General features: G+C 47.6%; 1 protein-coding gene across 3 annotated transcripts in view; it reads left to right on the top strand.

The window, feature by feature from the left end:
• The window catches only part of TMEM132D (transmembrane protein 132D), a 176,400-nt gene that overhangs the window by 111,026 nt on the left and 51,130 nt on the right, over positions 1-14,244 (top strand). For all 3 annotated transcript variants that reach the window (XR_013340940.1, XM_077787272.1, XM_077787271.1), the window contains exon 4: positions 2,709-2,892. Coding sequence is in view for 2 of the 3 variants with exons in the window: in XM_077787272.1 (XP_077643398.1) it covers positions 2,709-2,892 (184 nt within the window). In the remaining variant the exon portion in view is untranslated. The remainder of the gene's footprint in view (positions 1-2,708; positions 2,893-14,244) is intronic.

Genomic DNA, 14,244 nt, shown 5'->3' with positions numbered 1-14,244 from the left:
GGAGCTTTGTTACAACATGCCAAGGCTTTGTCTTTTTAGGCATTTATCCTACAGCTGCCACTGAAGGGTTGATGTTTCTGCCACACAGGGAAGGAAACTTGGGTTTTGTCTGAATGACAGCACAGCACATGATCTTACTTTTACCCAAAAAATTACCTTCTGTCTGAAATGTCACCTTTTTTCCACTTTGTGCTGCATAAATCATCTCATCCCCTCTTTTTATGGGAAAGTAATTTCCAGTTTAATTTTCTCTCCTGTGAAACGGGAGTAATGGTTTTCACAAACCCCTTCAGGCCTGCTGGGGTCAGCTGTGCTGCTGCCACATTTCCGTGTGCTGGAAAGTTTTCCCAATTATTTCTGGAAACATTTCTCCCTTTGCTGAGCTCTGCTGTAGCTCCCCTTGCCCTGGCCCGTGCAGCTCTGGCAGTGCCCTGCAGGAGATGTGCTGGGCACCTTTGTGGGGTGCAGGAGAAGAAAATAAATCACCTTTTCTCTGCTCTCCCTGGGCTCTTCCCTTTCCTGTGCCACGTCCTGCTGTGCATGTTGATGCTTTGGGCTCTCCTGTGCACTGCACTGGGGAGCCCAGGGGGAAGAAATGCTGATGTCTCCTTTGCTTTGCTCCTGATCTCCAGCACAGCTGGAAATCTTTAGGGGTTTGCCTTTTTGTGGTGTGCCACTGTGCCCTCCGTGCCCTGTCCCTGCAGGGCAGCACAGGGAGCAGAGGCAGAGATGCAGAGAGGAGCCTGAGCAGAGCCCAGCCCGGGGCTCCTGGCTGGGGTTCCACTGCCCCAAAACTCCCTGGCTGGGGTTCCACTGCCCCAAAACTCCCTGGCTGGGGTTCCACTGCCCCAAAACTCCCTGGCTGGGGTTCCACTGCCCCAAAACTCCCTGGCTGGGGTTCCACTGCCCCGGGGCTCCTGGCTGGGGTTCCACTGCCCCAAAACTCCCTGGCTGGGGTTCCACTGCCCCAAAACTCCCTGGCTGGGGTTCCACTGCCCCAGGGCTCCTGGCTGGGGTTCCACTGCCCCAAAACTCCCTGGCTGGGGTTCCACTGCCCCAGGGCTCCTGGCTGGGGTTCCATGAGCCCTTCAAACACAGAGCTGGGCCAGAGCTGTGCCCACCAGGCTCTGTGCCAGCAGTCATGGGCACTGCACTGCCCCTTCTGCTCACACAGTCAGGGAAACTGAGGTTCAGTAGTCAGGGCTGCACGAAGCAGCTTCTGCTCCCACCTAGGTCAGCGTGAAATGAGGCTGCACTCAGTGCTCCTTTAGGAATCCTGCTCTTTTTTCCATGGTGTGAAGAAATGAGAAATTGAACAAAATGTGTTCCATTTTGGCTCGCTTTAAATTCCATCCAGGAGAGAAAGAACACAGTGCATCCACTGAAATACAATCCTCAAAGATGATCAGATCAGCCTCTCCAAGAAGCAGCATTGGGTAAAGCTCTGAATTTAGTCAGCACAGTGGAAATCTCTGAGGATCTTGGGAAGAGTCCCAGCCTGGGGTTGTTGTCATAACTGGTCTTCATAAAAGTGTATCCTTAGTTTTAGCTCTTTTCCCACATCAGCTGGGAAGCCTGCTGGGGTTTGGGTGCATTTTGGGATTCTCTGATCAGTTGCTGAAATGTTCCCTTTCTTCGTAGTTGCAGTCTCCAGCAGAAATGGTCTGTGCCAGCCTTCCTCTCCTCGAGCATTATCCCACAGGAAGAAATTCTGCTCTTTCCCCTCCCCACCAACACTGAAGCTGGTGCAGCATTCAGGGCTGCAGGAGCAAAAGCCCTCTCAGCATCCCCTGGATTTGTGCACTGCTAAGAAATCCCACACTGCTCTGCAGCTCTACAGGAAATTGAGTATTTTCCTGTCTCTCTCAATGCCAGTGGTCTAAGGAGCTCGCCTTACTAGGACACACAGTGGAATCTGCACTACCTTTCCATGCAGTGGCTGGTTTTGTAACTAACTTTACAGGAATTGCATCAATTCCCTTTGCAGTCGCCCCTCTTTGCATTTCTGCTGTATGGAGTTCCCTGAGACAGCCCTGGGACCCGGGGAGGGACAGCCCCCAGTGCCCCCACAGTGTTCCAGCCCAGTTTTGTAACCCTCACAGCAAGCTCCATTATCTGTAATTCCTGCTTTAGCAAAGGACAAAAGGAGCTTCCCACTGACATTCACAGCAAGGTAGCAGTATAGCCAAAAATTAATTCCGACTTTTGCAGTCCTCTGCTCCCTGCTGCCCTTGTTCATGGGCCCCATCCCGAGCTTTGACCTTTCTTTCATGCCTGTCTTTTTAATAAACAGAAAATACTTCTGGTGTAGTGTTTCCCCTTTCAAGGAGTGATCCCCTTTAGGTTGGCTCACGTGCTGCTTTGCCCTGGAGGAAATGCAGGGTGCTCCTTGAAGGGAGCTCTGGGAGCCAGTTCAGGCTGTACTTACAGCCTCTGCTTGCCTTTGATCTGGCTGTGTTTGTCCCCCTGTGAAATGGGGCAGTGCACAGTGAGCCATGTCACAAAGTGTTACTGAGCCCCTGGAACTGCTGGGAAATAACCTGAAATCTTAAGGCAAGTGCAAATGATTAATTCATTATTAGATCCATCATCCCACCCAATCCTCTCTTTGAAGGAGCCTTAATCCAAGGTTTTATTAATATAAAAGCAATTATATTCCTGGCTTATCAGTCATGTAATGAACATTTCTGTTCCTTTCTTTGCTGCAGTGCGGAGGGACCCGCCTCTGAAATCATGCAGATTGATTTTGAAATTGAAGAGCTGGCTGACCTGCCCGAGACCCAGCTGATCACCTGGCAGGTGGAGTACCCTGGAGACACCACATCTGACCTGGGAATCTCCAAGATCTACGTCAGCCAGAAGGAGCTGGTGGGAGTTCTCCCCTTGGCCATGGTAAGGCTGTTGGGCATTGTGCAGGGCTTCAGCACTGCCCTGCACGCCAGGGTCTGCCAGCTGGGAGGGCCACAGGAGACCTGGGGCGTCAGGTCCTGCCCCGCGGGGACAGCACAGCTCCCCTGGGAGCCATCCTGCTCTCTGCCTGGTTTCTGGGGCAGAAGCTGAGCTGCTGGCGTTTCCCCTGCTCAGAACTCCTTCCATCCCGGTACATCTCTGCCCTGCACCAGGAGTGCTCTTACCTGGGGCTGGGCTTCCTGGGTGACAGGTTTCCCAGACTCTGAATGCTGGCTCCGTGTGCATGTGAGAGTGAGAAAAGAAATAACAGGGATGGCATGAGCTCTGGCTGGTTTGGGTTAGCTGGGGAGCACGAAATGCAGCACGTAGCCAACTGCCTGTTCTACAGAAATGCATTCCAACAGGTGCCCCGTGGGCACACTGAAAACTACAGTTCTTGAAAATTGCCTGATCCTTTAGCCTTGTTTTACCTAAAAAATGCCTGTCAGATCCTCACAGTTCACCTACAGTCAGCAATTCATGCATTTCCTCCTCTCTCCCTCTCCCATTTCTCTGTTGTTAGGGTCGAAGCACACTCGTGTGAGGTCTGGCTGTGCCTCATTTCTGTTCTCGGGCAATCTGTTAGAAAATATTGACACATTGCTATTTAGCGCTGAAAGAAAAACAAAAATCAATCTCAGAGCATTTAAAAAAATGTAACCTGGATGCTTGCCTGGTGCTAGCAAGTTAATTATGCCATTGCTGAAACGGAAGGTGTTCTCTGCTCTTTCAGACTCCCAGAACTGGCTGCTCTTGTCATTTGTACTTACCAACTTCCCAAGTAGTCAGATGCTGTGATTCTTTATTTCACCAAACCCACGTTTTCTCTCCGGTGCCTTCACTGCAGGGTGTGTCTGAGAGCTGGGCTGGGGCTGGCTCACAAACGAGAGCTGTGTCACCCCTCTGCACGGCTGCTTCCTCCTGCTGAGGAGGAGGAGGCACTGGGAGCTCTCTGCTGCTGTGCTGGCAGGGCAGGAGGTTTCACAGACTCACAGAATATCCTGGGCTAGGGCAGCAGGCCCAGCTCTGCTGTCAGCCGGGCCCTGGAGCACAGGCACACGAGTTCTGGCTGAGGGATAAGGCTGTAGAACAATCAGATTTATGTAATGAGAGCTGTTGGGGTTTCTGCTCCCTCCATACATAATTGAAAAGATAAAAGGTTTCCTCCCCAGTGGCTCCAGTGGTGGCAGGAAACCACAGTTCTCCTCACATGTGCCCACGAGCCACGATTGCTTTATTATCAAGTGATATAGTGGCAAAATATAGTCCCAAGAACAAAAATAGCTTCTGCTGGCAGCTGCTACAAATCAGCTCACTCTCTTAATTTCCATTAAAGATGAAGAAAAGCCCATTCTGCAGCCCACAGAGCGCTGTGCCCAAAGGTCAGGTGCAGCTGCAAGGCCATCAGGAGATGGTGTTTGCAAGGCAGAGGTGTGGGGAGAGCGGGGAAGGAGAAGGCAAAGCAGATGGCAGCTGGGAGCCGTGTCCCCACGGGCTGTGGGGCCAGGAGGGCTCCAGGGCTGAGAACCCCCAGACCCCCGTCCTGCTGCGCTCTGGGCTGGGCAGGGGCTGCTCAGTGCAGCCCTTCTCAGGCTCCAGCTTGGACTGCTTTGCTGCTTCACTTTCCCTGTCCTTGCAAAGCCGACTTGTAATTTGTGAATTAAAATAAAAAATGAAAAAATTCTCCTCTTCCATTTAGAAAGAAGCAAAATGGCAATAATGTGTTATTTCTCTGGAATAACAGGGAATAGCAATAATATTTTGTGACCTGCTGGTGAAGGGGCTGAACGAGCTTGGCTGAGCTGTTAGGAACAAGGATCCCCTCACCCTGCAGCTCCTGGAGGTCAGCAGCCTCCAGGGAGGGATGGTGGTGGAGCAAAGAACATTTTCCACCAGTGTGTGTGTTTCTGCAATGCCACCCCAGCTGGGACTGTCTGAAACACGGGGGAACACTTGTTCTGTAAGGTCAGGTCCATCACTAGCTGTAAAGAGTGAAGGTCTGTATGTGTTGAACAGAAACCTGCTACAGTGCACAGCGTGCAGACATGAAATATCATGTTTGAAATGGTATTTGCTTAAAAGCTCTGTTTTGCTGTGTCCTAGCATTGTCAAAGCAAGGCTGACCTGACCCATTCTCCTCCTGCCAAGGAACACGCTCCTGCCCTCAGACCCATTAGACACATTTTGGCTTCTCAGAAGTCCTATTTCTGGCAGTCCTATTGAGTAAATTGTATCCAAAACCTCAACACCAATTTAACATTATACCTTCTAGATAATTCATTGTTTCAACCTGCTCCTGATGTTCTTTTTAAAACTTTAATGAGTATGTTGACAGGAAGTAAACTGTTCTACTTACCATGAGCATGAGAAGCTGTATAAGCAGGCCAGGTAAATAAATAAAATCAGCTGTGGTAGTAAAGAGGCTATTTATTATAAGGGAAACTTTATTTGTACTACAATTACTTCTAATAATTACAGGGATCAGCTGTCACAGCAGTGGCTGGTGCTGATGGATTTTGTAAATACCCTTTTTTATTGGTGCCCTCACAAATCCATGTACCTGGCACATTTCACTGTCAAACAGAGCTGGGGCTGCCCAGTGCCATGCTGGGGCTGCTGCAGCTCCTCTGCCCATCCAGCCCGAGCTGACCCTCAGGGTGCCTCTGGCTGAAACTGAGCTTTTCTGGAAGGTGAGCCTCCCCCTGGGAGGGATGGAGAGGAGCAGATTGGTTTTGGGGGGATCTGCTTTTGGCTGGGAGCAGCCCGAGTTCTGCCTGGCAGCAGAGCAGTGAGGATCACATCAGCCAAACCCTCTGTCCTACTCAAATTCAATCAGGGAATATTCCTAAAGACTTCCACTGACAGCTTTATGAAAAAGAGAGAGATGTCTAGAGAGTAGATAAAAGCTTTTACCTTCCTAATTCATAGCTTTTAAATTGCAATTACAGCATTCGGCAAGTTTTCAAATATTTAATTAAAATGTTACCCAGTGCTGAAAAGGAGCCTTTTTAAATCAAAATGATTAGTGAATCACAGATGAAATCCACTCCTAAGAAAAGGAGAAACCATTGGATCATTGTGATGTTGCCAGCAACCATTTTCTTTTCAGAAATACATCCTATTGCTTCCTGAAATTAGACAGATCAGGGACTTCAAATTTCACACCATAGAACAGACGTGCCATTCTCCCAGTGATGTCTCAGCACCCACCAGTTCTGATTTCGAGTCACCTTTCTGGGAACTAGACATCCCAGATGATGTCAGAATGCCAGATGATGTCTCTTGCCAGCGTTGTCTGAGTGTTTATGTCCTGGGAATGTTTTGTTCTCTGTCTCAGAAGATGCAGGCCAGGCTTTGGTTCTGTTTCCTGGGGTTTTTGTAGCGTTGGTCAGGGTTTGTTCTCTGCAATGGCACACACTTGTCCTGTGACTCAGTGTCACAGCCAGATCCTTCTGCTGCTCTGTTCTTTCAGACTGGAGATTTTATCCTGATGGCTGAAATTCTGACTGTCAGTCCCCATGATGAAACTTCTCACTGTAACATATCATTCCATTTCTTTTTTAGGGGTCCTTGGGTTTATCTGCTGCTTCTGTTTAATAGTTCAAACTTCTCTATGGATGATGCCTTCCCAGCTGATATCAGCACGTTTGAGTAGTAGTGTGTTCCAGGGTCATTCCTACCAGCAGGAAAAGCACAGCTTTTCCCTGCCTTATTTCTGGGATATTGGATCAGTCTGACTCTGGAATGTTGCTGTGGCACTCCAGAGGAACAGATTGTCTCCCTGGCTCTCCCAGCCCTGCCTGCTCCAGAAATCTCCCTTATGGATGCTCAGGCAACTTCCACTGCAAGGACCTTCGGTGTCTGTGCAGTGTGGGAGTCAGAGCAGACGCTGTTCCACAGCCTGCAACTGCAGTCAGCAGCACAGCTGAGGGCAGAAAGTGTTTCATTAACGTGGAAGAATCTGAGGTGCTTCAGGAATTAATTGAATCACTGGGATCTGAAGCTGCTAGACATTTTTCCTGTACGTAGATGTTAATTACTGAAGCTTTCTCCGACCTGTGGCGTTGGCACCTCTCTGTGCCCAGAGGATGGAGCAGGCACGGCTGTGGCAGCTCTGGTGTCCAAGAGGTGAACGTCCTCACAAGAGAGCAGGAACAAGCACGGGGGTGTTTTCCTCACGAGTTACAGCCTGAGAGAAATGGCTTTGCACAAGAGCTGCTCTTTCTGAAGTCAGTTACATGTGTTTTCTTTGATTAGACTGAACTGGCTTTGAGACAAGCCCAGTCCTTCACCCTGACACTCTTGCTGTTGCTCTGGAGCTATGGAATGTAGAAGGACCAGGAAAACACAGCAGATCTGAATTTAGAGCAGGTTTCACCAGAATGTCTCCCTCCTTCATGACAATAGACACAAGATTTAGAAATCCTGGCCTGTTTTCACACTACTTTAAAGCCACTGTTTTTACAAATGTTCTGAGTTTAAAACAGAAATAATTGGGTGCTGAACCGAGTTTTTTTTGTTTCTTTCTTTTTTTTTTTTTTTTCTCCTGGGGATTTAAGATTTTGAAATTATTTATTTATGAGCCATGAAAATCTCCCCAAAATGGATTTTAACAAGTGTGTAATTGGATAATTTGACAACCGGTAAGCTGAAGCCCCAGAGATCAGGAATTACACTTCACCACAGAATAGTGGTTCTTCATGTAGAATTAATTAGATTTCCTCTAGATTACAAGTAGTAAGAAGAGTAGTCAATTAAGAGAATTATTCCCTGACTTTTCCATCCCTCTTCCAGGCAGTGGATTTAAGAATTCCTTTTGCTATGTGAGATGTCCTGAGAGGCAGGATGGCAGAGGATGGGGACAGTGGGCTGAGGAGTGGCCGTGGCCCAGGAGAGATGGAGCTGAGGTGTGTCCCCCTCTGGGGGGGATCGGCCCGGGGCTAGGGGCTGGGGGCTGCTGTGTCCCGGAGAGGAGAGGGGAGGAGGGGACGGAGCTTGGGCAGGGGGGATGATGATGATGGAGCTTGGGCAGGGGGGATGATGATGATGGAGCTTGGGCAGGGGGGATGATGGAGCTTGGGCAGGGGGGATGATGGAGCTTGGGCAGGGGGGATGATGATGATGGAGCTTAGGCAGGGGGGATGAAGGTGTTTGGGCAGGAGGGATGATGATGATGATGATGATGATGGTGGTGGTGCTGGTTTAGACAGGTAGGGATGATGATGATGATACTGGTTTGAACAGGCAGGGATGATGATGATGATGATGATGATGATGATGATGATGATGATGATGATGATGATGATGATGCCCGGAGCACTTCAGGCCCTGAGCTCTGGGGTGTCTCAGGGGCTCCCAGGAGCAGCAGGGATGTGCCCGAGGGGAGAGGACATGCCCCCACATCACCCAGAGATCTCAGAGTTTAACATTTCCTGAATGCAGAGAACATCTGTGTCACTTTTATTGTGACCTTCAGAGAAGGGATGAGGAAAAAGTAAAACAGGAAATCTGTACAGCTGAGATTTTGGAATACCTAATGTTGTTTTATAATCACTGATGTCATTTCTAATTGTGAGGAGAATACAAAAACCCCAACAACTTCAAAATGTGGAAAGTGCTCATTTAAAAAGCTTGGCATTTAAAGAGACTAAATTATAGGCATATAAGAAATGTAAATGTTAAATAAAAAAGTCTGGTTCTTTTTTCATACCACTTACTAGTAGTTCTATCATAAAATAACAGAATCACTACCCTGGAGTGGGATTCTGCAGAATTACTCCCCTGGAGACACAGGAGCTTCAGTTCAAAGTGACTTTTCCCTGCAATGCTAAACTTCTATTTCCTACACCCATCAGCTCAAACAGAGGGAACATCAATATTGAAACCACTCTAAACCTGGCCTGAAAATCAGCCCAGACAATTTGAAAATAACTTGCTGGACTTTCAAATGTTCCACCTGGCTGTAAAACCCAATAATTGTTGTGTTACATAGAAATATGAAACATAAATAGTTCAATAAAGACAACACACTATAGTGATGAGACTTTCCATTGTAATTCAGGGTAAAAATTCCAAATTCTGGCTGTAATATTTGTGAGGCAAACCAGCTTTGAAATTAAAAATAATTCTCCCTGTTTCAGTGAAATGAAGGTGTGTTGTTTTCACATGTGTATTTTCTCTTTGATCTTAAAAAGATGTCAGAAAATGGAGTTAAGTTTCCTTGTCAGAACTGGTACAATCTAATATATGTATATAGCTCTTTGCTGATAAGGTGATAACAGCAACTACTAAAAAAAGTTAAAAGCTTAGACATGAGGGGGAAAACAAAGCATTTCAACATTTAAAACAGAGAGGAAAAAAGCTGAACATATGTAAAAATATGTAAAAGTATACATCTAATTTTGTGGTAAAGAGGAGCAGAAAAGAACAGATCTGTGCTGCAGCTGGCATCCAAAAACCACAGCTCTCCTCCTTTGGGGACTCGGCTGGGCAGAGGCACTAAAAGCCAGATTTTATAGGTTATGGGTGTGTTTTCTGTTCTGTGGTCTGGCAGATGAGTTATGAATTTCTTCTTGTAAAAAATGTAAATGTTTTAGGCTTGGCTTTCTGAAGCAGTTCTGAGCTTTGTGTCTGTCCCTCAGCTTCTATAGCTGGAGAGGGAAGTCTTCAGGAGGAGGCAAAAGTGCAGTTCCAGTTATCTTCATTTCTGATTTCCCTTTTCCCATATGAAAGTGGGAGGAATATAAAGAATATCCCTGGCCAGATCACCCACCTGGCACCCCAGGGCAGAGCAGGTGCTCTGCTCCTGTGCTCAGCTTCTGTATTTCCAGATTTACAGAATGTCTTGTTCTTTCTGGAGTGGAGGCAAGGAGGCACTTTAAAGTTCAATGATTTTTAATAATGGTTTGGTTCTCCTTCCTGGGAGAACTTCGTTATCCACATCTTAATTGCAAGAATGGCTGCTGCTGCTGCCTGAAATCAGTTTGCAAACAGGAATCTTCTGGGGAAGGGCTGAGCAAGGAGCCAGGCTGTCAGCAAAGCCGTGCTGCACGTCTGGGGTGTGTGCCTGAGCTCGGCCATTACCCAGGCAAAGCTCCTCATGCTGTTCCCCAGCTGAGGAGGCAGCTTGGCCCTAAAGCACTTTGGCTGTGCAAACACACAGCTCTGCTCTGCAGCTGGTCTGGGGTTTCTTGCTGCTTTCCATGCTGCTGAGCAGTGTGTGTGGCTGAGGGCTGCTGTGCAGGTCTCACATCCCAATCCCCACACTGGACAGCCTGAGAGTAACAACTCATTTATTCTTAAAACAGCCAGGGTATTGATACGTAGCCACAACAGAGCCATGGTGTTTAAACCCAGACTGCGTGTGGGGATTTGATGGTGTAAAAAAAGCATTTGCTACCTCTGAGAAACCGCCTGACACTGTGGTTGTCACAGGCTCTGGACAGGACCAATTCCATAACTGAAAGCACGGCAGAGATAAGCACTGATGTGGAATCACACCCTGGGAACAGGAGGTGCAGAGTCAGGATCAGGGACCCGGCACTCCTCCCCTGAGCCTGCCTCGGTGATTCTGGCCCAGCAAAGGCATTTCCACGGGCTGGCCCTTTGTACATCCCCTCCTCTCGTGTGTCAGGGCTCCCTGGGGGCTGCTCCTCTCTCCTGAAGCAGTGCAGGTCTTACTCAAATTACCTGTGTCAAACAGCTTGAGCCCCTCCAGCAGAAATGTCACCAAGGCTGCCGATGGGAGAGGAATTTGGATGCTGTGATAAACTGAGCACACTGATTGCCTTACCTTCACACCAGTCTTCCCACTGCCTTCTGCTGGGAACTTCATCCCCTGCTGGGCTTCCCCTGGTGGAATTTGGTCACACTTCAGTCTTTGCCCTACCTGGGACCATCCTCAGCACGGGATGAGCATTTCTGTGTCCAGCTGCTTCTCAGAGTGTTCATGCTGGAGTGGCTCCAAGCCAAGTCCCATTGATACAAGGCTGTTTCTATCAGAGCATTAAGAACAAAGATTGTTTAGGTGTGCCAATTATGATAAGTCGATTTAAAAAATCCATGCTGTACAGCAAGCATGGAAACACCTCATTTGTTTGCTGTAGTCAGGTGTTCAGGGGGTACCAACTCTGCTTTGTTGCCACCATTACAAAGCCTCTGCTGGGAACAATCAGAGCACCTCAGTCTCCATGACAGCTTTTTGGAAAGCAGCTTGTGACAGACTATTTAATGAAGCAGAAAGTGGAGTTGGGTTTGCATTATAGAATACTGACATGAAATCCCATTCTAAAAGAAAAAAAAATACCCTAACTTTCTAGCTCCTCTTCTTCAGATGTCTTCATTTAAATGCAAATAGCAGCTTCATCCACAATGAAATAAAAAAAGCCTCTTTTTTTTTCCCTGGGAAACAATAATGAGGGTAAATTTAAGTAATTTCATTTTTGTAATAAGATAATCCTTTTCAATGCTCATGGTAATATTATGATAAAGGTTGATTTAAAAATTATTATTTTTGAGTAAGGGAATGTATTTTTGGCTTTTGTAGAAGCAGGAATTCTGAATTCAGTGTATCTCTGCCAGATGCTGCTCCTGGGGTCAGAAAGTTCAAGGGTCTGACCTGGATTCCACTGAGCCCAGTGGGCAGATAATCCATCATATTATCTGCAACTAAGTCTTGTCCCACCTGCACTTTATTTGCTGATGAAAATGGTGGTTTGGTTCTGGTGGGATTTCCTTGGCTATTTGTGCACAAGCAGCTTTCAGCAGCCCAGCTCTGGGTGCACTTCCTAATTTAGTGACAGGACAGGGAGGTGACTGCGGGCTCCTTGAACAACTGGTTTGTCCCATACTGGCCCTGAGCAGCTCCTAGACCCCAGCCCAGACTGTGCCAGGGATGTCCCAGAGCTGCTGCTTGGATCAGGGAATATTGTGGTGCTGTTCTGACATAAATCCTGTACCTGCTGCTGGTTGGATCAGGGAATATCGTGGTGCTGTTCTGACATAAATCCTGTACCTGCTGCTGGTTGGATCAGGGAATATTGTGGTGCTGTTCTGACATAAAGCCTGTACCTGCTGCTGGTTGGATCAGGGAATATTGTGGTGCTGTTCTGACATAAATCCTGTACCTGCTGCTGCTTGGATCAGGGAATATTGTGGTGCTGTTTTTCCTGACATAAAGCCTGTACCTGGTGTGCCCTCTGGTCCCCTGAGAGGCAGTGATTCCTGATAAACTGCACTGCCTCCCCCTGTGTCACCAGCTTGGGGTAATTTCATCTGCAGCTCTCCTCCACACAGGTACTCCAGTCTTCTGCACCTTGCCAAACCCTCAGCAGCTCCAAAGCTCTTCTCTTAGAAAATCCCTGCCAGAAATGTCTCATCTCAATGGAGCGAGGTGCAGGTAGATAACATGACTGCAGGAAAGGAGTTAGAGCCTGTAGGTAAGAGGAATAAGAATTTTCTACAACAGTTTAATACCCAGAACTGAAAATCTTGCTATTTAGCCATGGAAGGTCCAAAGGCAATAGGATATCATGGAATATAAATAAACAGCAAGGTGTTCCCAGCAGTCCAGAGAGCAAAATATACTTTTATTAATGTATCCTGTGTTTGTCAAAACTCCCATTATGCTAACAGATGTCAGGACACGTGTTGCTACAGGTCCTGAAGATGAATGTGCTCCCTGGTTTCCAGGGGCTGCTCACATCTCCCCAGATGCCTTCAGCTGTCTGGGGGGATTTTCTGTCTCAGAATAACCCAAAGGCATTTTTCAGCCACGTGCAGATCTAATAGAAATGGGTGGGAAGACTTTAAAATCAGCAAGGACTATTTTCTGCAGCTGTTATTTATGAGCAGTATTAGTTCTAAAAGCACTGTCAGCAACATGTATAGTGTTTTCTTGGTTCAATCAAGTCTGCCAGGATATTTCATGTTCATGTCAGTAATTCCTGGCTGATTCTTCAGATAACTGGGTTCTGTCATGCATTTTGAAGTCTCTCTCAGCTCAGCAAGAGGGCAGTAACACAAATTATGTCCAAGATGGTCATTGCAATATAATATAGATATACATTACCTGCATTTTGGTTTTCTTTCTATTGCAAATTTTTCCATTGTTAGATGTTAATTTGCACATTAAAGACATAGTTTCCCTTTATGAAGCCAGAAGGGTTTTCTTTGCAGTGAAAATGAGTGGCTCAATTACCCTCCTACTAATGGATAAAATGTAATTAACATTGTCTTGAGGCTAATTTTCATTTATGCTGCCATTCTGCGTAAGCTGAACATCACTCTGGAAAAAGTCAATGTGTCACTTTTATTAGCCCAGTTTGCACTTTAACACCAAGAAAATTAATTCAAGATACATTAACGTGCTCAACTTGAAATGCAGTGAAAGATCTGAGGACAGGAGATAACTGTGACGTGTCCTGTGTGAAACCCTGCAGTTTGGGGGTGCCTGATACAGGGGCTCTGTTTCCCTGGATGCACAAGCACTGTTTTCAGTGCTTGTGCATCCCCCATGGACAGGCGTTCAGCACCTGCAAAATTAAACAATAATAGCCCCAGTGATGAAGGGAGGCTGTGTTGTGATTATAGTTTTGCTCTCTCTCCGTTGGGAGCACCTTGTTCCAGCCCAACCTGTGTGGAACACCGTGAGAAGCAGTGGGATGTGATGAAGGCGTGCCAGGTGTGCAGAGGGAGATAGATAAACTCCCGTGCTCTGTATCACACAGCAGAACAGGCTCTTGTAGCAAAAGCTGCCTTTAGGAGAGGCTGGACGTGTGCACAGTGAAAGCTCAGCAGCTTTACCTGAGGAGAGCAGGGCAGTGTCCTGAGAGCTCCCCCTCCCCAGAGCTGGGGCTGCGGGCAGCACCCCACCAAAGGGGGGACCCTTGCCCCATGGTGGGGGCTTTGCCACTTTTCAGGCACCCAGGAGCAGAGTTTGCATCAGTTCTGCAGGATTTGGGCAATAGCAGCATCCAGAGTGAGCTTCCAACCTGCCTTTGAGTTCAGGAGTAGCTCTCCATCCATCACCTGTCTCTAGGGTGGGAAACCAGCAACAATCACAAATACATCCTGAATGCAACAAACAGCTATTACTGATAAACTTTTCCTTCTCTGCCTATTTTCAAGTGTGCTCCCAGGCACAGGCCAGGGACCAAGCCCTGTGCTCTGCACGAGCAGCACAGTGCAGGAGATGAAATCTCCCTGGCTGCTCTCGGTGTGTGGAAGGAAAACTTCTGTAGGTTCAGGAGCAGGAAACTTCCAGGCACTGCTGTGCCTCCATCTGCTGCCCAGGGC

Source organism: Lonchura striata, chromosome 18, assembly GCF_046129695.1.
Source record: "Lonchura striata isolate bLonStr1 chromosome 18, bLonStr1.mat, whole genome shotgun sequence".
In the NCBI taxonomy this organism is placed as follows: Eukaryota; Metazoa; Chordata; class Aves; order Passeriformes; family Estrildidae; genus Lonchura; species Lonchura striata.
Note: the sequence above shows the minus strand (reverse complement) of the source record. Positions and strands in the feature narration are given on the sequence as shown.